The sequence below is a fragment of the Vombatus ursinus genome, unplaced genomic scaffold, assembly GCF_900497805.2.
Source record: "Vombatus ursinus unplaced genomic scaffold, bare-nosed wombat genome assembly UNPS02011916.1, whole genome shotgun sequence".
NCBI lineage: Eukaryota > Metazoa > Chordata > Mammalia > Diprotodontia > Vombatidae > Vombatus > Vombatus ursinus.
Window position 1 is genome coordinate 4,436,226 of NW_020951694.1, and position 22,199 is coordinate 4,458,424.

At 38.8% G+C, this 22,199-nt stretch overlaps 1 protein-coding gene across 1 annotated transcript; it reads right to left on the bottom strand.

Annotated features, from left to right (window-relative positions):
• Positions 1-330: 330 nt before the first annotated feature.
• LOC114039364 (histone H3-like centromeric protein CSE4) lies at positions 331-18,638 on the bottom strand. Its single transcript, XM_027857069.1, has 2 exons — positions 18,234-18,638; positions 331-1,085 (listed from the first exon to the last, which is right to left on the bottom strand). Exons 1-2 carry the CDS (start codon positions 18,636-18,638, stop codon positions 648-650), a joined length of 843 nt encoding a protein of 280 aa, XP_027712870.1. The 3' UTR covers positions 331-647.
• Positions 18,639-22,199: the final 3,561 nt, after the last annotated feature.

Sequence of the window (22,199 nt, forward strand, 5' to 3'; positions counted from 1 at the left end):
ACATATCTTTACATTAAATGGAAGTAATTTCAGTTGAGCTTAGCCTTAGCCTAAACTTCTCAGAACAGTAATATTGGGGGTTAAAAGTCTGTGATTTGGACCCAATTCACCTCAACTAGGTGGACATGAAAGAATGTATTTGGAGATTGAGGGTACAAAGAAAAAGACATGAAGTTTCTCTGCTCATTTGTAGGTAGAAACTGAGACTTCTGTGAAGGCAAAACAAACAAAAAAACCAAATAAGCTTTCTAAGTCAGTAACACACAGAAATGTTTAGTGTAAATTTTATATCTGTACATGTGTTCATGTCTGAAATGACTGTTAGGTTTATTCCCCCCGCAGCGGTGAGCAAAAAGTCAAAGAAGCCAGTTTTTCTAGACAGCTGAGGAGCCTGTTTGAGCTAAAGCCGACCACTCTGAGAATGGACAACCAGCTGCTGAGCAATGTTCCAGAAGTGTTTTTAAAATGGCTGAAGCAGCCATTACTTTTGAGCCAGTGTGTGGCAAAGTAACCCAAAAAGCAGCAAATAAGGAAATTAATTGCTTAAAAAACACCAGCACAGGAAAGAGCGCTACAGTTATTTAGGGAAACTGTGGGTGGCTCTGAAAAGAGCCTTTGGGTACGGTATGTCAAAGACAGCCAATAGTCTAAGCCCTCTCCCCGCGGATGCGGCGAGCCAGCTGGATGTCCTTGGGCATGATAGTGACCCGCTTGGCGTGGATGGCGCACAGATTCGTGTCCTCAAACAGCCCGACCAGATAGGCTTCGCTCGCCTCCTGCAAGGCCATGACGGCCGAGCTCTGGAAGCGCAGGTCAGTCTTGAAGTCCTGCGCGATCTCGCGCACCAGCCGCTGGAAAGGCAGCTTGCGGATCAGCAGCTCGGTCGACTTCTGGTAGCGCCGGATCTCCCGCAGGGCCACGGTGCCGGGCCTGTAGCGGTGAGGCTTCTTCACGCCGCCGGTAGCCGGCGCGCTCTTGCGGGCAGCCTTCGTAGCGAGCTGCTTACGGGGCGCCTTGCCGCCGGTAGACTTACGAGCGGTCTGCTTCGTACGAGCCATCGCAATAAAATAAGAAAACCCTCCCCACTGTGGCAGAAGAAAAAAAGAGAATACTGCGTTATTTATAGACAAGGCTCTCTTCTGATTGGACTAGAGCATATTCAAAAAATCCCGCGCTGAGACCGGATTGGTCCATCGTCGAGTTTTCAACTGAAGGCGCCAACCGTTTTCAGATTTTTTTTCTTTTGTTCATTCCCTGCAAACGGAACTTTCCGACATGCTGACAAAATTCCTTTAGTACTGTGTCATAGTCTAGTTGAACAAATCTTATTTTAAATGCTATTTGACGTTTCCTGCTACTGGATAAAAGAAATATTTCTTTGGGAAAAAATACCGAGTTATTTTAGACTATTACTTAGCTGTAACCAGATTTCTCATTCTATTTCTCTCGTTTCTAATTCATTTCAGTTAATCAATCAATCATCCAAGCATTTATCACTCACCTACTATGTTCCAAATACTGTGAGATAGGAATACAAAGAAACAATCCCTATTCTAAGGAGTTTACATACTATACTAATTTATACTAAAGATTATCTTAAGGGATTGAAAAATTTTTGTAAGTCGATTTATTCCTAACTTGGAAGACATGACTCAGTAGCACCAAGGACACTGAAATCCTTGTAAATGGCTGTAAATGTGGCTGTAATCTGGTAGGGTTTCAGGAGTGTGTGTAGTTCTTAAAAAAAAATCGCCTAGAATCCCTTTGTGAAAAGATATTTATCTGCAGGAATTTTCCTTTAGAATGGCTGCCATATAGCATTTTCTTTGCAACACTTAGAAGTAGTACCTTGAGAAACTACACTTTTATCATGCTATGTGTGTCATCTCGTGTTAGAATGAGTTGGAACACTCCCTTTTACTATTTGTAACCTCAGCACACTTGTTCACTCATAGTAAGCCCTTGATAAATGCCTTTCATCCATCCATCCCCATTTTATCAAAGGTGGATCCTCAGCCTTGAAGTGCGGCAAGTGTAAAAAGGTGAAGTTGAATCCAGATCACTAAGTAGAGAACTTAATACACTACACTTCAAAGCTTGATGTTTGTTACATTTAAATGACTTGTGATTGTGCTTAAGAGAAAGGAAAAGAAACAATAAATTAACATCAGGCTAGAGTAAAACAACTAGGTTTGGAATTCAGACTGCTACTCCTTATTTCTATGATTTTGCAAGTAAGTTATTTTTACCTTACCTACAAAATGAGTTTTAGCCTTATTGGCTCCTTAACTTTTTTCAATGAAGGTGAGGTCAGTGCATTTTTTACAACTTAAGGAAGTAGCACAGCTACATCTTTTCGGAGTGGGGGAATCTCAAAAGAACCTTTGGATTTTTATCATGCTTTTCTTTTGGATTCTAACTGCCTGACAGCTCAAAATCTTTATCAGCCTTGCTTGCATTTTGTGGGGACTCTCCACCTTCTGAGGCAGCCAGCAGGGCCTGAATGTTGGGAAAGATATCAGCCTCTTATTGTTTATGGCCAGCTGAAGGTGGTGAGAGATAATGTACCACTTGTCGTTGGCCCGGTACCAATCTAGCCCAAGATTTCAACGGTCAGCTATATCAGAACAATGACTAGGTATATATGTGCCTTGACACCAAGCTTTTATACGTATTCATTGCCTTTGTGTGGCCCACAATGCAAACAGCCAATGGGGATCTGCAGATCAATAGGAGAAGACTTTTTTTGTGTGTCTTGGCAGGAAATTTTCCACTCTGCTTTCTGCAAAACTACAAAAGCAAAAGTAAATACAAAGGTAGAGAAATTAAAACACAATTTGAGTAGTGAAGCAACGTTTATAGCAGCCACAGGAAGAGAAATGTGGGCTCTGTGATTAGTCAAAAATAATCATTCAGTAAACTAACCAATAAAAAGAAAGAATTACAATATCTTTATTTGCATATGTTCTTCCCACTCAGTATGACTACTGTGACTATTGTAGTATCTCTTCCATATGCCTCCTTGTCTCCTCTGACACTTATAATACAGGCTACTTGCTGGTTGGGCTACCTACCACAAGTCTCTGCTCACTCCAGTTGAACCTCTACTTAGCTGTTTAAGTGATCTTTCCTGAAGCACAGGTCTGACCAAGTCACCAGCTGGACACCCCCCTTCCCCAGAAAATCACTGAGGAAGATCCCACATGGATACATCAAGAATAGGTCATGCCAGACTAGCCTTATTTCCTTTTGTGAGCAAGGTAAGAGTGATGGGTAAATTAGAGGAATATTATATAGTTTTATTCAAAATTACAAAAGCAAACTTAATAACATCTCATTTCTGTTCCAGGGGAAAAAATGATGATCAACCATTTTGGAAATCTACTTGGAAAAAGGTCTCTAGTGAAATACTCCAGGTATCTGTGGTTAGCTCCATTTTGTTCAACAAGTAAGCTATTGGAAATAATTTGAATTAATTAAATTAGAAATAATCAACAGAATGAAGGCACTAGAAGAAAGGGATCAAGAAAGGTTTCCTGTAAAAGCTGGGACTTGGAGGAAGCTAGGGAAGCCAGGTAGCAGAGATGAGGGCAGAGAGCATTTCAGGCATGGGGGATAGCCAGTGAAAATGTCCATATTTAGGATATAGTGTCTTGTTCAAAGGAACAGCAAGGAGGCTAGTGAATTGAAGAATGGGGTGTTAGAAGACTGAAAAGCTAAGGGGAAGGGCAAGTTTTGAAGGGTTATGAACATCAAATAGAAGAATTTATATTTGATCCTGGAGGTGATAGGGAGCAACTGGAACTGACTGAATTAGAGGTGGGGGAGTGTGACAAGATCAGACCTGTTTTAGGTAGATCGATTTGATAGCTGAGTAGAGGATAGACTGGGGTGGCGAGAGATTTCCAGCACGCAGACCAACCACCAGGCTATTGCAATAGTCCAAGCATGAGGTGATGAAGGCCTATACCAGCCTGGTGGCAGTGTCAGAGGGCACAAAGGCATATACATATGGGGAAGATGTTACAAAGGTGAAATCCACAGACCTTGGCAACAGATTGATATGGGGGATGAGAATGGAGGATGATACCTAAGTGTTGAGCCTGGGTGACTGAGAGGATGGTGGTTCCCTTTAGAGTAATATGAAAGTTTGGAAGGAGAAGAGAATGGGGGAGGAAAGATAATGAAATCAGTTTTGGACATGCTGAGTTTAAGGTATCAATAAGACATCTAGTTTGAGATGTCTAATATGTAGTTGGAAATTCAAGATTGAAAATCACCAGAAAGGGACTTGGGTTCAAAACCCAAATTCTCTGACTCCAAATCCAAAGCTCTAAGCCTTTCTTCAGGGCTGACTTGGCTATTTCCAACTGGTTGGAGATATTAGCTTCTCTAGAATTAGGGCTAGTGTTTAAAAAGAAAGGGGTAGGGATGAATAGGAGAGAGTCCAAGTTTGAATTTGGGAAGGCACCAGAGCCAGACATTGTCTTAAGCTGCAAAAAACAAATAACAAACCCTCCCACCCCTCCACCCCCTCCCCAAAAAAAACCAACCCAAAAAACCAAAAACCAAACATCTGATTTGAGAGATTAGGCTTAGCTTACTGCTTCGCTTTGGAAGAAAGTGAACATTAGACTGAAGACATGAGGTCCTATTTCAACCTGAGTTCCCTGTATATGCAGTATATACAAGAAAAGACCAAGCCAAGGTAAACTAACACAAACTTGCAAGAAAATGTTGATACCCTCTCACTTAATGAATCTCTAGTCAAGGTGCCCATCTGTACTGACTGTAGAATTCACACACACACACACACACACACACACACACACACACACACACAAATGGGGAAACACCTACTTACATTTAGACAAAGAGCTATGTTATGAAATGAGTAGGACTTCTCCCACTGAAGGGCTCTGGCTCTATGCTCAAGCAAATGAAGTTCAGTCCTAGGGGAGCCCTAAAACAAAGGAATAAGGCTTTTCTCATACTCTTGCTTACTATACACCTATCCCAGAGTAAAACTTGGGAAAATCTCTAAAACAAGGCTTAGGTTTAGTCCATATCCAGGGTTTCCCCCAAAAGTAATGGGATCATGTTTAGAATATGTACTTAATGTACAAAGTAAGAATGGCTGTTTCTTTTACCACAAAAATGTTTAAAATAAAAAAATCATATGTATACTTTGGCAAATACTTAAAACAAATGATCTCCCTATGAGGTTTATACTTACAACATTAACATGAAATACTTTTGGGGACTGATTGATATGTTTCACTATCTACTGAGACATATGCAACTGGATGAAGGTTATCTTCTGCCAAGCAATATCCTGGTTTGGGCTTTCTTAGTCCTTTCACCTGAAGTATCCTCCTGACAGTCGTCATCCCTTTGAGAAGATGTGATCACTTTCTCTAGGGCAGCCTTGGTCCAGACCCAGGGAATTCCCAGACTCTCAATCTCATGGGCTTGTTGCCATAGCCAGGAATCTCAGGATTATTGTTTAGTCACCTTTGCTCAGGAAAAGAAACACAAAACAGTTGGGGACTCAAGATTCAGCCTGTAGCTTACCTAAACACACATAACCTCTCACTAACACATTTGAGTTATTAGTGATATCATTCCTTATCCTCTTCCCCCACTGGAAGTCTTGGGGAGAACTAAGGATTCTGACACGTTCAGCAGCCAGGAATAAAGATAAAAAATGTGTAACTCCTTTTAAAGATTACTTAAGAAGTAGTTCTTCCTGGCTCAGGAGCCAATCCTCTTTGGCATAGCCCTCCCTTCTACCACTAAAGGATTATTGCGTCATTCTAAAGTGGTGACCCAGGATACATACAGAATGTGACCCAGGGCACAGAGTCATTCCTATGCATGTTCCATGTAATGGCCCTACAAAACCCAGTAGAGCAGATTAGAGAGTTCCTCTGATCACCTCCATCACACTCTACTCAGAGGTAAATATTTTCTATCCCTAGAACATCTCCTGGGATACATTTGGCACATTTGTCCCTATTTACAATTCTGGAAATTTCTCTGGAAACCTGGGGAGGTTTGTATCTTTCAAGTACCTTTAAAATGACTTACCTTTTCTCTCTCCCTGACCCATCTCCCACCATTCCTTGCATGGATTGCAGTCCATGTGACTGCAATGTGCAGACAAAATTCTTAACAGTCTACATTCCATGTAAAATGTCCCAAGCAGTCCATTCAGCGCACTTATTAGACAATGTCACAATTAATAGTCTTTTATGAGGTACAAAATCTAGCATAGCTAGTGGGCTTGGAAATAACACTAAATCCCAAATAAAAAGTTATACAATTTATACAAACAACATTTTACAAAGTTAAGCTGAGATAGCATGACATGATTGACAGAGAACTGGCCTTCGAGTTAGGAAGAAACCTCTACTTTTAAATTTCTCTGGCTTCCTTCAAGACAGCTTAAATCTTACCTTTAGTGGGAGACCTTTCCAGTTCTTCTCAGCTGCTAATGTCTCCCCCTCTCAGATTACTTTTCATCTACTCTGTAAATATCTTCTATGTAAGTCGTGATAGAGATATTGTTTAAATGTAAGCTTTTTTGTGGACAGGGGCAGTTTTGGCCTTTCATTGAATCCCTACCACTTAACACAGTGTCTGGCACATAGTAAGTACTTGCCAAATATTTCTTAACTTGACTCACTGATCAGAGTTCAAGTGCCACTTTTGACATTCTGGCTGTGTGACACACCCCTTCAGTGCTCTAGGTAACCCTGTTAAGACTATAAATTTCAAAAAAGGTTTTGCCTGTATTAGTGGAGAAAATTTCCTCTTCTGGAAGTTTCCTATACCAATGAAATCAAAGGACCAATCCTTACCCATATCTTAGGTTACTATTTGCCTTTTCACAGTGTCCTCTTCCAACCCAAAGCAATTAGAAAATGCCACAAATTAAAATCAAACAAAAATTTAATACAAGTGAAAAAATAAAGAAAATGAAAGGACAGAATGAGCCCCACATTTCAAAGGTGAAGTCTAGTTTCAAATGAAATCCTGTTATTGTGACAATCCTCTGGCAAAATGAAGTCCCTCCTGGGAAGATGAAGGATTCCCCTATTGACCCTTGCTTTCTACAAGTGGGCTCACAGTGTTCTACTTCCTCCAGTGTGGGTGATGCTGTGAATAGGGTAAGTCCTTGTCCAGGTACCCAGTTTATGTTTAAGGAGAGACCCATGGGCCATTAAGAGAAATCAGGGAATACAATCCCTCAATGATTTCAGGTGCTGAGAATAACATGTAAAAACAATGGAAGTCAGTTCAGTGCAAAGCTTTATTGCTAGCAATGGGAAGAGGAGGAAGAGGAGAGAGAATTCTGACATATACACTAACCTAGATGTAGGGCAGTGCTTCGTTAGGGAGCACAAAGCACAGAGAGTTCATTAGGAAGGCCAGGATGATTCTCCTGAAGGAAAGTATGCTCCTACTGGAGGGGAGATTATGCTCCAAAGTACCCTTCTGAGGGTATGGTTCTTATGATTTTGGATTGCCTTCCTGGAGCTAGTGGAATGCATATCAGAGGTCAGGGCAAAACATAATTTGGGGGGTTTGTTATGAGGGAGAAAAAACAAACTGGTGGGAGACAAAATATCATTTGGGGATCATAACTGTACTAACCTTAGAAAAATGTTATTGTCAGTATTTTTCCATCAGTGTACTCTATAAGCTTATAATCTCACTTTAAGAGGATACTATCACAGGGCCAATCTTATAGCAGTGCCCAAAGCATGCAAATCCCTTCCAAGGGGAACTGAGAATTTAGGGTTATCTGAAAGTTACCTCCTCCATTTTAGGTAAGAAGCCAAATTGTCCTTAGTAAAAATTCCTCCATAAGTTCTTCTGGCACGTAAGACAACCCATATTCTTCCTCAAAAGCTCTCTTGCCAATGAAGAGAACTGTCTAGATGCAATTCTAGACAAAATTTCTGCAAAGATCTCTGCAGTTCCTCAAAAAGAGGACTAAATTTACCAGATAATAGAACAAACATGCTTCATTCAAAAAGAAAACAGACTCATATGACTCCCAGACATGTGTGGGGCTCACAAAATGGTATTAAGCTCTTGGGGTTGATGAGAATCAGCTCCTCAGATCTAGGACAGGGCTCCCAGTTGTAAAGACCCATGGTCCAATGTGTGATAGGCCCAGCATTTCCCTGATGTAGCTTTTTTGAGGCAGTAGACTCCCCAACCACCTCACCCTACCCTGATTCCCTGATGACCTATTGACCAGATACATTTCCAGATGAAGATAGAGGGGGGCTTCATTTAGAGAAGCTAAGGTTCATTGTATCCTTGCTGTATAACCTTGAGGTGATGGAACAAAGTAAACTTCTTTGTTCAATGACTCACAAGTGCTTCATTAAGTCCTAACATTAAGTCCTAACATTAAGCACCAAGAGGGTGCTAGAGTTAGAACCATGCCTACAACAGGGTACCACCTGAGCTGAAGCAGATTGAACTTATTCCTAGGGCAGCCTGACTTCAAAGCCAGGGGAATCAAATAATACTTAAAACATTAAAACATGAAACACTTTTAGGCCCTGGTGGACGTCATTCCTTCCAGTGAGCTGAACTCCTAGCTATACATATGGTGAATTGTTTTTCACCAACATAGTGGGAAGTACCAAATGGTTAGGACTGTGTCATCATAAAAACTAAGAAAACAATGAAGAATCCCACTGAAGTCTTTGATAAGATGTACTTTCTTGGGGCCAACAATACTACATATATGTAATATATGTCAATGTACATCAGTTACAGAATTCCTGAAATTCAGAGTTAAAAGTGACTTCAGAGGACATATAATCCAACCTGAAAAAGAATCCACACTCTAAATTTATTTGAAAATTTGGTCATCCACTTAGTTCATCAAAGTTGTATTGATAGGAACTAGTGCATTAAGTTAAATATATTAATGATCCCATTCTACAATGGGCCCATTAGCACAGTGGACCTCTTAGGTGTTATGATCTACAGCTAGTAAGGCATGGACTCCCTATTAGCTAAGCTGATTTCCTTGAGGGGAATGTCCATTATGCTAGCAAAGCCATCCTTCCTTTCTCCCCTATGAAAGACCTAGGAGACTTCTTCATGTTTACTCACTGGAAGATAGATTATATTGGACCACTGCCCCTCCATTGGGACTTCCAGTTCATTCATCAGAATTGACATGCTCTTTGGTTTTGATTTTGTATCTCATTTAATGTGCAAATATCCTGACACCACCCAGTGTGTTGTCACAAACTTCCTTTGCAAATAAACAACTCACAAAAATGTACAAGTTTATTTATAGGTCGTAGAAAACAAATAGAATGTACAGAAAATGATGCCCAGCTGTGAACAATTCTTTCCCAAAGGCCTCTCTATCCTCTTAACCACTTATGGCAAGTGTTTTCTCTAATGTGGTTCTCCTACTTGTGGCTGTTCCTTACTGGTGTTCTCCACGGTTCTTCTGGCCATCTTCATTGTATAATTCATTGCTCTGCCTCCATTTCTCAGTAGATTACACTAGATGATTGGGTAGGGATAGGGTAGGGCTGTTGCTATTTTTTGTCACTCCCTTATTGTCCTATGAAGCATTACTTCCCCCTGCAGTTTTCTAGCAGATAGTGTTGGCTGTCTTCTACAGTTCTCAGTTATTGGCATTTTAGTAATCAGTTAGTCTGAATGGCTATGAAGGCTATTACAGTACTGCCTTCCCTTATCTGAGAGCACTTGGACGCCTGGCTCTTCTTCCTTTTTGCATTACAATTCTGCCCATCTCTGACTCATGGAAACATATCCCATGGTCAGGAATCCACCAAGTGGGTCTCCATTCCCAATACTAGGTTAGGTTTCAGTGACTTTAAAGTCTTGTGGCTTCTTTACCACAACTTTTATTTCCTGCCATCATTAGCCCTCATGTATAGGGATAGCAGAGTCCCTAATTTCCACCCTTAGTTGTACCTTCAGGCCCTGAATTCCTCTGGAATCCTGAATTGCTTTCTCAGGGGATGGAATGAGAAGGGAGTAGGCAGTTGAAAAAAAGTGATGCTGAAGAAGAAAAGACAAGTTGCCACTACATTCTCCCCCCCATAAAAAAATGAATTATCCTGATATAACATGTGTTATGTTTATTTTCCTATCAAAAATTCTGTTTTAATAAGTAAAAAACAAAAACAAATTTGCCCTTCCCTCTCCTCATATTTATTTTCACAGACATAAAAATTTTCCCATTCATTCAAGACAAAATCTGTCATCTTTTTGATGAAATTGGACCTGTGATATCCCTATAGCAATGCAGACTGGCAGTTGCCCAGAAATTTATAGTCTTAGAGTGTTTTGGGTACTGAGGGGATAGATGACTTTCATAAGATCACACAGCCAGTATATGTTAGTGACAGGACTTGAAACCAGTCTTTCTAACCTCAAAATCCCACTCTATCCTCTATGCTTAATTTCCCTAATTGGTAATTGGTCTTCCTAAGACCAGTCCCTGCCCTTTACCATCATTTAATATGCCACAGTCAGTCGACAAGTATTTTTTAAATGTTTTTTATGTCCAGGCTTATATTCTAATGGAGGATATGATCCATAAATGACTAGGTACATAAAAGATATATATAGAGTGGGTGGAAGTCAATCTGAAGGAGAAGGCACTAGCAGCTGAGGTGACTGGGCAATTCCAGGTCACAGATCCAGAGTGGAATGATGTTCCAGGGTGAGGGACAGTCACAGACCCTATAGTATGTACTGAGTGAAGCACAAGTGTCAAAACAAACAATGGTGAGTAGCTCTGACTGATCCAGAAACTGAGTCTGAAGACTGCAAGGAATTGCCAGGACAGCAATCCCAGACCAAAGGGAATCCTACAGTTTTGTCCATCTAAACCAGTAAGAGCTTTCCAGCTGGCTGAATCTGGTAGTCATCTACTGGAACTTCTAACCACTGGTAAACCAAATGGAGTATTGTGAAGACCCAAAACCAGCTCAAACCAGGAGGACAATGATCAGACTTTGCCCTGAATCACACCACTAGGCAAGTATTGAAAGTTTGCTGGTCCTGAGCCTGAGTTGGCTTGAGATCCTGGAATAACACAGTGCTCCAATGTCTCAAGAAGAGCAGCAAAAGGACCCAATACGATAAAATCTCAGTTCAGACATTCACGCCAGAAGTGCCCAGAGCCCAGCTCTAACATAAAATCCACAATCGAGAAATGGGATGGAAGAGTGAGCGAAGAAAAAAAAAACCTATGTAGAGCTATTTTGTTGACAGGGAAGCTCAGGAAACACACACACACACACACATACATACATACATACATGCATACACACACACACACACACAATATGAGTGCAAACACATATTGGATGCAAGCTCAACCAGAGTTCCTCGAAGAAATAAGGGTTTCAAAAAGAGTTTAAAAATGATTTTCAAAATAAGATGAAAGTGGTAGAGAGAAAAATGGGGAAAGAGAAAGAGAGCTATGGAAGAATGATTTGAGAATTAACAATTTGAAAGAAGATGTACAAAAACTTATCTAACAAAATTATTCCCTAAAATTAGAATCGACAAAACAGAAGTTAATGACTTTTTGAGACAATAAGAAATTTTAAAATGAAGTCAAAAGACTGCAAAAATGTAAATAAAATGTCTCATGACAAAAACAACTCGCCTGGAAGATAGATCAAAGAGAGAGAATTGATAAATCATTGGACCACCTGAGAGCCATTACAAAAAAAAAAACCTAAAAATTTAAACATCATATTTCAAAAAAACATAAAAGAAAATTGCAGATTTCTCAGAACCAGAAAATGGAAATAGAATCCACCAGTCACCTCTTGGAAGAAACCCCAAAATGAAAATTCTCAGGAATAGTATTGCCCAAATCCAGAACTTTCAGCTCAAAGAAAAAATACTGTAAGCAGTCAGAAAGAATTCAATTAGAGAAGAACCATAGTCAGGATCACACATGATTTAACAGCCGATACTATAAAAGAACAAAGAGCTTATAATATGATATTCCAGAAGATGAAAGATATAGGTTTACAACAAAGGATAACTTACCCAGAAAAACTGAGCATAATACCATGATGGGGGAAGGGGGAGGGAATGGATCTTTAATGAAATAGGGAACTTTCAAGCATTTCTGATGAAAAGAAAGACCAGAGCTGTATGAAAACTTTGAAATACAAACACAAGAGTCAAGAGAAACCTAAAAAGTGAACATGAGCAAACAATTACAAGAGATTTAAGATAAATTGTTTACAATTCAAATATGGGGAGATGATGCATGAATTCCCTCTGAACCTTATCATCATCAGGGGTCATAAAGGGAATGGGGCAGAGAGCCACAGAATGGTGCTGTTATAGGGGCAGCGAGGTGGTGCAGTGTATAAAACACCAACCCTGGAGTCAGGAGGACCTGAGTTCAAATTTGGCCTCAGATGAGTAACACTCACTAGCTGTGAGACTCTGGGCAAGTCACTTAACCCCAATTGCCTCACCAAAAAGCGAAAAAAAAAAAAAAAGAAAAGAAAAGGTTCTGTTATGTTTCAATTATCTTATAAATAATGGAAAGAGAGGGGGAAAGGAATATACCAGGTGGAAGTGGGGAGGAGTGAGAGGAAATATGGGGGGAAATAATCTTATAATTAGGGTGCATAAGTAGATATCTTTATAGGCAAGGAGAAGGGGTTGGGGGAGGTAGTCAACACTTGAATTTTACTCTCATCTGAAATGGTCAAATGAAGGAAGAATATACACACAGAGAAGCACACAAATGCACATATACACATGCATAATTGGGTATCGCTCAATTTAGAAATAAGAGGGACAGAGAAAATGGGAAAGGGGAGGCAATAAGAAAGAGAGCAGGGATTAATTTTGAGCAAAATAAACTATAATTAAGTTGGTGAATTTCAAAGAGGGGCTGAAAAGAAAAGAAAGAATAAGAGGTTGCTAATGGGCTCTGAGTCAGAGAAGCAGAAGAGGGGCAGGAGAACAGAAGAAAATTTGACCAAACTTATTTTCATCATCCTCTTTATGAAGACAAGGCAGTAACAAATAAAAGGAAAAGAATAAGAGAATAGTATGGAGGAAAATATGAAATTAACAATCATAATTTTGAATATGAATGATATGAAATCACCCATAAGTCTGAAAATAGCAAAATGGATTAGAAAATAGAATTCAGTGTCATGTTGTTTATAAGAAACACATTTAAAACAGAAAGATCCATAGAGAGTTAAAATAAGGCAAGGAAAGCAATCATGATCTCAGACAAAGCAAAAGCAAAAACGATCAAAAGAGATAAACAAGGAAACTACATTTTACTGAAATGTACCACAGACAATGAATTAATATCAATACTAAGCATATATGTACTAACTGGCACAGCATCCATATACCTAAAAGCAAAGTTAAATGAGTTACGAGAAGAAATAGTAAAATTATAATGGTCGGGGACTTCAATTTATTCCTCTCAGATCTAGTTAAGGCAAAACAAACTATAATAATAAACAAGTGAAAATCTTGAAAAGTTAGATATAATATACCTCTGGAGATTATAGAATGAGAATAGAAATGAATATACATTTTACCTATTTCTCAGCTGTTCATGGAAACTTTAAAAACATTAACCATGTATTAGGGCATAAAAATCTCACAAACAAATGCAGGAATGCAGAGATATTAAACACATCTTTTATAGATCACAATGCAATAAAAATTATATTCAAAGGGCCACTGATAGATACAATTTACACTAATTGGAGACTAAATAATCCTAAAGAATGGATGGAGCAAAAATCATAGAAACAATCAATAATTTACTTAAATGAAATAATATACCAATATTTTGGGGATGAAGTCAAAGTAGTCTTTGGAGGAAAATTTATATCTTTAAACACTTTCATCAATAAAATAAAGAACATATCAAGTTGGGCATACAACTAAAAAAAAAACCTGAAAAAACAATAAATTAAAATCCTCTAGTTAAACACTAAAATGAAAATCATGAAAATCAAAGAGATCAACAAAATTAACAGGAAAAAAATCATTGAATTAATAAAAAATTAGCTGTTTTTTTAAATCAATAAAATAAACTATTAACTACTTTGTTTTAAAAAAGAGGTAAACCAAATCATCAGAAATGAAAAAATGTTAATTTACTACCAATAAAAAATAAAATAACTTATTAAGAACTTATTATATACTTATATATAATGTAAGAACATAATCATATACCAATAATAAATAATTTAGATAAAATGGATAAATATTTACAAAAATATAAAATGCCCAGATTAATAGACAAGAAAGAAAATCTAAATAACCCAATCTTAGAAAAGAAAATTGAACAAGGCATAAATGAATTCCCAAAGAAACAAACCCAGTAGCAAATGGATGAACAAGTGAATTATATCAAACATTTACAATTAATTAATAAGTACAATTAATTTCAACATTACATTAAGTTGTTCAAGAAAAATAGGTAAAGAAAGGATCCTACCAAATTTCTTTGATACCAAAATGGTCTTGATAGCTAAACCAGGGACAGTCAAAAATGAGAAAGAAACTATAGACCAATATCCCTAACGAATATTGATATAAAAAAACTTAAATATGATATTAGTAAGGACAGTACAGCAACGGATCAAAAATTGTGCACTATGACAAGGTTAGATTTATACCAGGAATGCAGGACTGGTCCAATATTAAGAAAACTATGAAAATAATTGACCATATTAATAACAAGAACAAAAAAACTTAAAATTATAGCAATAAGTCACAGAAAAAGCTTTTGAAAAGATACTGTTTCATTTGAAATTTAACAAAGAGGCAAACTGAGGCAAATCTCCGAGTAAGACATTGTTTGTTATGACAGGCTGGTTGTTGTTTGTCCTTTGTCCTCAAAGAGGATCATGCCATCAAGAAGGAGATGCAAGTGAATTGGAGTTAAATGAGGAGCAGGTGACCTAATAAAGGATATGTCAAATGGCCCTGCCTCTGGCTAAGAAACACTGAATTAAAGATGCAGTACATTTTTATAATTGTAGAACAAAGAACAAAACAGAAAGCATCTAACTGTCCAGCAGGACAGAGATGAAAGATAATTATTGGCTGCATCAAAGAAATCTGACATAGCCCCCACATACTATGAGGACCACCTCTCATCATCTCTAAGGAATGCCTTTGTAAATTTACAGGTTCTAGCTATTCCCTGAGGTCCCTGATAAGGGTAAACTTACTAGGGATTGGGGAATTCCATAAGACCACCTTAATTGGTTAAAGATGGGACAAGGCCAGGTGTCCCTAGCTTCTCAGGAATATGCCACAAGCCTTGAAGGACGTAATGAAACAATGTTTTATGGGAGTGTTGAGAACAGAGTTTTTCTTTTAGTATCAGCATTGTATCCTTGGTATCTAACATCAGAGAGAGGGGAGGTTTGGACTTTAGCACACCTAAGCTTCTCCACCCAAACCTCAGAGAATAGGCTTCAGATTTAACAGAATTGTTACTGCACAAAGTCAAATATAAAATATAGGACCAAAAATTAATTTCCTCAATACAATGCACATTCCTATGAAAAATATTAGAAAGCGTAGGAGATCTTTTCTTAATATAAGTTGTATCTATCTAAAACCCTCAGTTAGCATTATTTCTAATGAAATTATTCCATTTTAGATAAAATGAAATCCAATAAACTGGAGGCCTTTCCAATAAGGTCAAAGGTAAAGCAAGGATGTCCATTAATATCATTACTATACAATGTAGTGCTAGAAATGCAAAGCTAGGGCAATAATATAATATGTTACTAGGTAGCCTTTGGAACTCATCAAGTAGTGAATGGGAAAACATGGTCAGATAATACACTTTAGAAAAATCATCATGGCAGCTGAATAGAGAATGGATTGGAGTGGAGAGAGATTTGAAAGACCAATTAGAGGGTTATAGTAGTTGTGAGGTAGGAGGTGATGAGGGCCTGAAATAAGTCTGTGGCTTTGTGAATGGAGAGAATGAGACACAGAAGAAATGTTAAGAAGGTAGAAATGATAAGATTTGTCAATGTATTGTATATTTGGGATGAGAAAAAATGAGGAGCTGAGGATGACATTTTTAGAGCAGTGGTTCTCAAACTGTTTGGTATTAGGATCCTTTTACACTCTTAAAAACTGAGGATCACCCCAAAGAGCTTACATTCATCTAGGTTTTATGTATTGAGATTTACCATGTTAGCAATTAAAATGTCATAGTACTATTACGGAAATTTTGTCTTCACAGATCCACTGAAAGGGTCTCTAGGATCTCCAGAGTTCTCTAGCTGACATGCTGAAAATCCCAGATTTAGAGCTTTTGTAACATTTCTAAGGCACCAATCTGACCACATCATTCCTCTGCTCAGAAACCTATAGCAATGATTGCCTACAATTTCATCTTTAAATCAGTGTAATATCTAGAGTACTTGGGCTGTAATGTCTTAATGATTCCATTGAAGTCCAAATCAATCAACAAACATTTATTTAAGTACCTACTGTAAGCTAAACATAGTGCTAGGTGCTGCATACAAATAAAAATGACAAAAATGAAAGTCTCTGTCCTCAAGGAGCTTACATGATAGAATATCATGCAGTACAACCTGTACTAGAGATGGCTACTAGACCTATGATTTCATTGGTATAGAGAACTCCCACAAGAGGAAATTCCCTCTGTCAACATAGGACTGAAACTTTTCTTCAACATGTAGTCTTAGAGAATTGCCTGGAGTGATTGGTGTTCTCCTTTCTTGAAGAGGACCAAAATGACATCACTATGTTGGAGTTAAGGTATAGTGTATCCTACTGTGGCTGATCAGACCAATACAAGCTCAGGAGGCTCTATCTAGAGTGAAGCACAAAGAGTCCATACAGTAACTGGAGTGCTGAGAGATTAAGTGATTGGCCCACAGTCACAAAGCCAGGATGTATCAGAGAGAATTTGGTCTTGCTTAGGCCTTCAAGTCTTCAAGTCTGTCTCTATATTCACTATGCCATGCTACTTCTCATACATATATGAGCATATACAAAATAAATACAAGTTAATAAGTATAAACTCATTATCTTGGCATTCAAAACTTCTTGAGGACTGAGACTTTCATTTTTGTCTTTTTTATCTGCCCACTGGGGATACAATATACAGGCATACAGTAGGTGCTTAATAAATGCTGGTTAATTATTTCTCATGACCCAGCTTTCCTCCCTCCCATTTGCATGCCTGGGGTTACACCTAGATCTATGCTTCACTTGTCTCCAACTCAGTGGCCATTTCCTCCATGAAGCCTTTTGTTGCCATGTCTAGAAGAGAGCTCTCCCTCTTTTAATTTCTCTCAAAGTATTTTGTATTTCTCCTTTGCACTTTAAACATTCTGTACTAAATTATAATTAGTTTTGCATGTCTCTTAACCTAAATAGAAAATTGTGAACTTCTTGAGGGTGGAGACAATGATCTTTTATTTTTGCTTCCTCTATAACTAATATGCCTTATGCATAAACACCTGTTTGTTCAATTAAATTAAGTATGCCTGGATCTTCCTTTTGGGTTTTTTTTTGTTGGTGAGGCAGGGGGGGTTAAGTGACTTGCCCAAAGTCACACAGCTAGTAAGTGTTAAGTATGTGAGTCTGGATTTGAACTCAGGTCCTCCTGACTCACAAGGCCAGAGCTCTACCCAATGTGCCACCTAGCAGCCCCTGGATCTTCGTTTTGGAGTAATTTATATAACAATGTTAATGTTCACTTGGGATCTGTTATGTGACAGGGCTAAGTGCTTTACAAACATCTCATTTGATCTCACAACACTTACCCAAGTTCACAAAACGCGGCTAGCAAGTATCAGGTCTTCTTGACTCTAGGCCCAGCACTCTATCCATCGCGCCACCTAGCTGCCTCAAGAGAACTGCTTAGGTCTGAAGTCGGACTATAGGTTAAAAGAGAAGTAGGAAAAAGGAGGTCAAAGCACCTCTTGTAGACGGCCTTCAAATTTAGCCGCATACAGAACTGCACAGAATACTTGGTTCAACATTAGCCTCGGCACTTAACTAGATGTATGACCACCTACATTATTCTTATTCTTACTCATTAAGGCCTGGAATGCAACAGCTGCTCTTAGCGAAAACTGTAGGTGGCTCTAAGAAGAGCCTTTGGAAAAGTTTACAAAAGACCAGCAAGTTTAAGCCCTCTCCCCGCGGATGCGGCGAGCCAGCTGGATGTCCTTGGGCATGATGGTGACCCGCTTGGCGTGGATGGCGCACAGATTCGTGTCCTCAAACAGCCCGACCAGATAGGCTTCGCTCGCCTCCTGCAAGGCCATGACGGCCGAGCTCTGGAAGCGCAGGTCAGTCTTGAAGTCCTGCGCGATCTCGCGCACCAGCCGCTGGAAGGGCAATTTCCGAACAAGAAGCTCGGTGGACTTTTGGTAGCGGCGGATCTCCCGCAGAGCCACGGTGCCAGGGCGGTAGCGGTGAGGCTTCTTCACGCCGCCGGTAGCCGGAGCACTTTTTCGAGCAGCTTTAGTAGCCAATTGCTTCCTAGGAGCCTTGCCTCCTGTAGATTTCCGAGCGGTTTGCTTAGTACGAGCCATAGTTTTATAAAAGAGAGTAAGAAACAGCAGAATCTGAGAACGTGTTTTGCTGCTCCGTATTTATAGACCCAGACGTACTGAAGCTGCTACATGATTGGATTAGGAAACTTTCGAAATCCCGCGCTGTGATAGGATTTGTCCGTTTTTCATCCCCCTGTTTCGTTGGTTTTTTTAAGCTTAGTTTAAGTAAAATATCCTTCCGGACCCTGCGTAACAGTGGGTTTTTGTTTTGATTCTTTTGTTCATTGTTTTCTCTGTGTCTTTTTAATGTCATGCATTTTGTACCATATCGCTTTATCCAAAAAGACGAAACATTTTACCCTTGATATCGAAATTTCCTCCAATTTCTAAGTGGAAATTTCAGTGATTGACTAGAAACTTGAACTGGGCATAAAAAAAAAAAAAACACAACCAAAAAACCTGGAACTTTAAAGCACAAAAGTTAGAGCAGAACTCTCTCTCTTTCTCTCTCTGTATGTATACTGTGTTTCCTCCTTTGGGGTTCTGTTTTCAATTCATAATTCCAATTATGGAATGTCTTTAATCTTAAAAAAAAAAGTAAGTAACATTCATTAACTATCTGGTATGTGCCAGGCACTGTGTTAAGCACTTCAGGAAGTAAAGAAAGGCAAAAGAAAGTATCTGTTCTAAAGATCACAATCTAATGAGACAACACGCAAACAACTAGGTGCAAACAATCTATGTAGAGAATAAATTATAGATAGTCAATATTTGGAAGGCACTAGAATGAAAAGCTTTTCTAATGAAAAGCCCTCCTGTAGAAGGTGGGATTTAAGCTGGAACCTGAAGAAAATCAAGGAAGTCAGGGGAGGATGAGGAGCAGAGCATTAAAGAGTAAAAGATCATGGATTTTTAGAGTTGGAAAGCACAGCATATTATAGTGGAAAGACTTGAAAATCAGATTTGGATTTGAATACTGCAGGCAAATCCCTACATGGGGCTATAACCACTGACAAATCTTAAGCTATCTGAATCTGTTTCCTCATTTGTAAAATAGGAATAATACTTGTGCTATTTTCTTCACGAGTTTGTTGTGACCAAAGATGAAGTGGCACACAGATATACACAGGTATAATCTTTTGTTACAAAGTCACATGGTTGAAAAAGGCTTCCTGGGCAAGAATTCCCTGTTAAACTTACCAGAAAAGTTGTCATTTGTACTTCTGTTGGATACCTCAAGGAGGACCCCCTTATCTCCAGAAAAAGCCTAGTTCACTTTTAGATACATATTATTTAGAACTTTTACCTTATCTGAAGTCTAAAGCTGCCTCTTTGTAACTGAAGATCATAGGTTCATAGATTTAGAACTGGAAGGGAGCTTAGATTAGAGTTCATATAGCCTAGCCCTCTCATTTCATAGATGAGGTCCAGAGAGTTGAACTATGTGAACTGCCAAGAGTCAAATATTAAGACACAGGGCTAATCCTCTAGACCCAAATCCTACACTCTCTCTGCTTCTTTGGACCAAGGAAGAACAAATATGCAAGGCACTCAACCTCTTAGGAGGCCTCATTTTTCTATAGGTGAGAAACATCTATATATAACATCTTCTACATGTGAGCTTTCTGAGGACAAAGGCCATCTCTTTGCCTTTCAGTGTATCCCCAGCACTTAGCACAGTGCCTGGCACATAGTAAAGATTAATAATGCCTTTTGACTTAATTATTTAAAAATTGGAGACATATGGAGAGAAATATGGCCATTAAGCTCCCTCTGAGATTTCTTTTGTCTCTAAATCTATGATCCCATGTTTCTAAGATCCTAAATCCATTTCCCTTTGCACATCACAGCTCTTTAAAAATGTGAATACCTATATACCCACCGGATCCCATCTCTCCCCCTTGCTCTGGAGGCTAAACTTTCCTATTCCTTTTACCAGGCTGATCTCTCTCCAATTTACCAGTTTCTTTTCTTGACATAGTACTCCAGTTTCTCAGTCAATGTTTAAGATTAAATTACAGAGTTACCTATCTGCATCTATGGAGGGAAAGCTTCCATATTACGAGTTTCCCCAGGAAAGAAAAGAGATATTTAGAGCAGGAAGATGCCATGGAGGCTATTGCTTGAAAAAATAAAATTTGCCTGGGTCATATATGCATATACATGTATATGTATACATGTACACACATTTTATATATCTTTTTATATATGTACACACAATTATTGATATATAAGCTAAATTAAAAGCTAACTTATTTGGGCAAAACTACTAGATTTTGCATGTATTTGGAAAGCAAGACAAATTCTCTACAGGAATGTCATGTGTATGAATAAGAAGCAGGAATGTTAGGTAATAAATGGTCAGACTGATACTTGTAAGGGAGTGGTAATCAATAAAGAACTTGTTAGGATGGAATTATATGCTGTAATTGATATACTTGTTCCTCAATGAGGCACTCAGAACTAAAAACTTTTGATAGGGATGGCCATCTTGGTTACCTGCCTCCCTCTTTCATCAATGTTAGTTGAATTCTGATTTGCAGTTAAATTCACGGGATCATAGATCATTGAAAGGACAAGAGAAATCTGGCCGAACTCTCATTTTTACAGATGAGGAACAGGGATACAAAGAAGTCAATGTGACTTGTCCAAGGTCACACAGTAAGTGATGAAACAGGATTTGAACCCAGGTCATCTGGTTCTAAATCCTTTCAATCCCAAAGCTTGAAAACTACTTCTAGCAATCAACTAACATTTATTAAGACAAAACAATAATGCAAGAGTTATGTTAGAGGGTTCTGAAAAGATTCTTTGGGTTATAGAACTCTTGTGCAAGATTTCCAGGGCACAGGAGTCTCATGGTGACTTTGAATCTTCTTAGGTGACAGTATAGATTGGATTTGGAGTAGAACACCACCCTGGGCGAGTTACTTTGCTCAAGGGCTGATTGAATTCCTGTCCCTTTCGTATGGCCCGCTGCTGATGCCGTTGCAACTATGCGAGTTATTTTTGTTGTCACGAGATGCATTACCAGCTAATTCTAAGATTTCAGCTAAGTGTTCGAGAAATGCTTTCACGTGCCCTGGCGCCAACTCATTATGTGTAGTTTCCCTCGAAGAGCCCACGGGAAACTGCAATCCAGATAATGGAGATAAAGACTTAGCTTTGGCACTTGCTTCCCGCGTCCACACATACTCAGAAGATAGGAATAAAAGCGGAGAATAGAAAAAGAGCCCGTATTTCTTGCCTTCTCAATGGGCGGGGGAGTGGCGGGAGGGGTGGAACTGAAAATAAATTTTAAAAAGCAAAATTAAAATTAAGAGCAAAATTAAAAAGATCCTACACAAAAGATCTAGGATAGAACAGTTTCTAAACGTCATTGGCTTCACATCGGGCATTCTGATTGGTTTATTATTGGCCAATAGAAAAGAAAAAAAAAATCAACATTCTTAATTTGCATACGCTCCATTATAAATTATTTTCCGAGTTGGATGAAATCTGGTGCTAGAGGGTGAGCCGTTACTTGCATACACCAAGAATATCCAGGAATCAGGCGTTTGCATTTCAGTTCTGTGATTTCATGGTTGTTTTTTGTTGGCT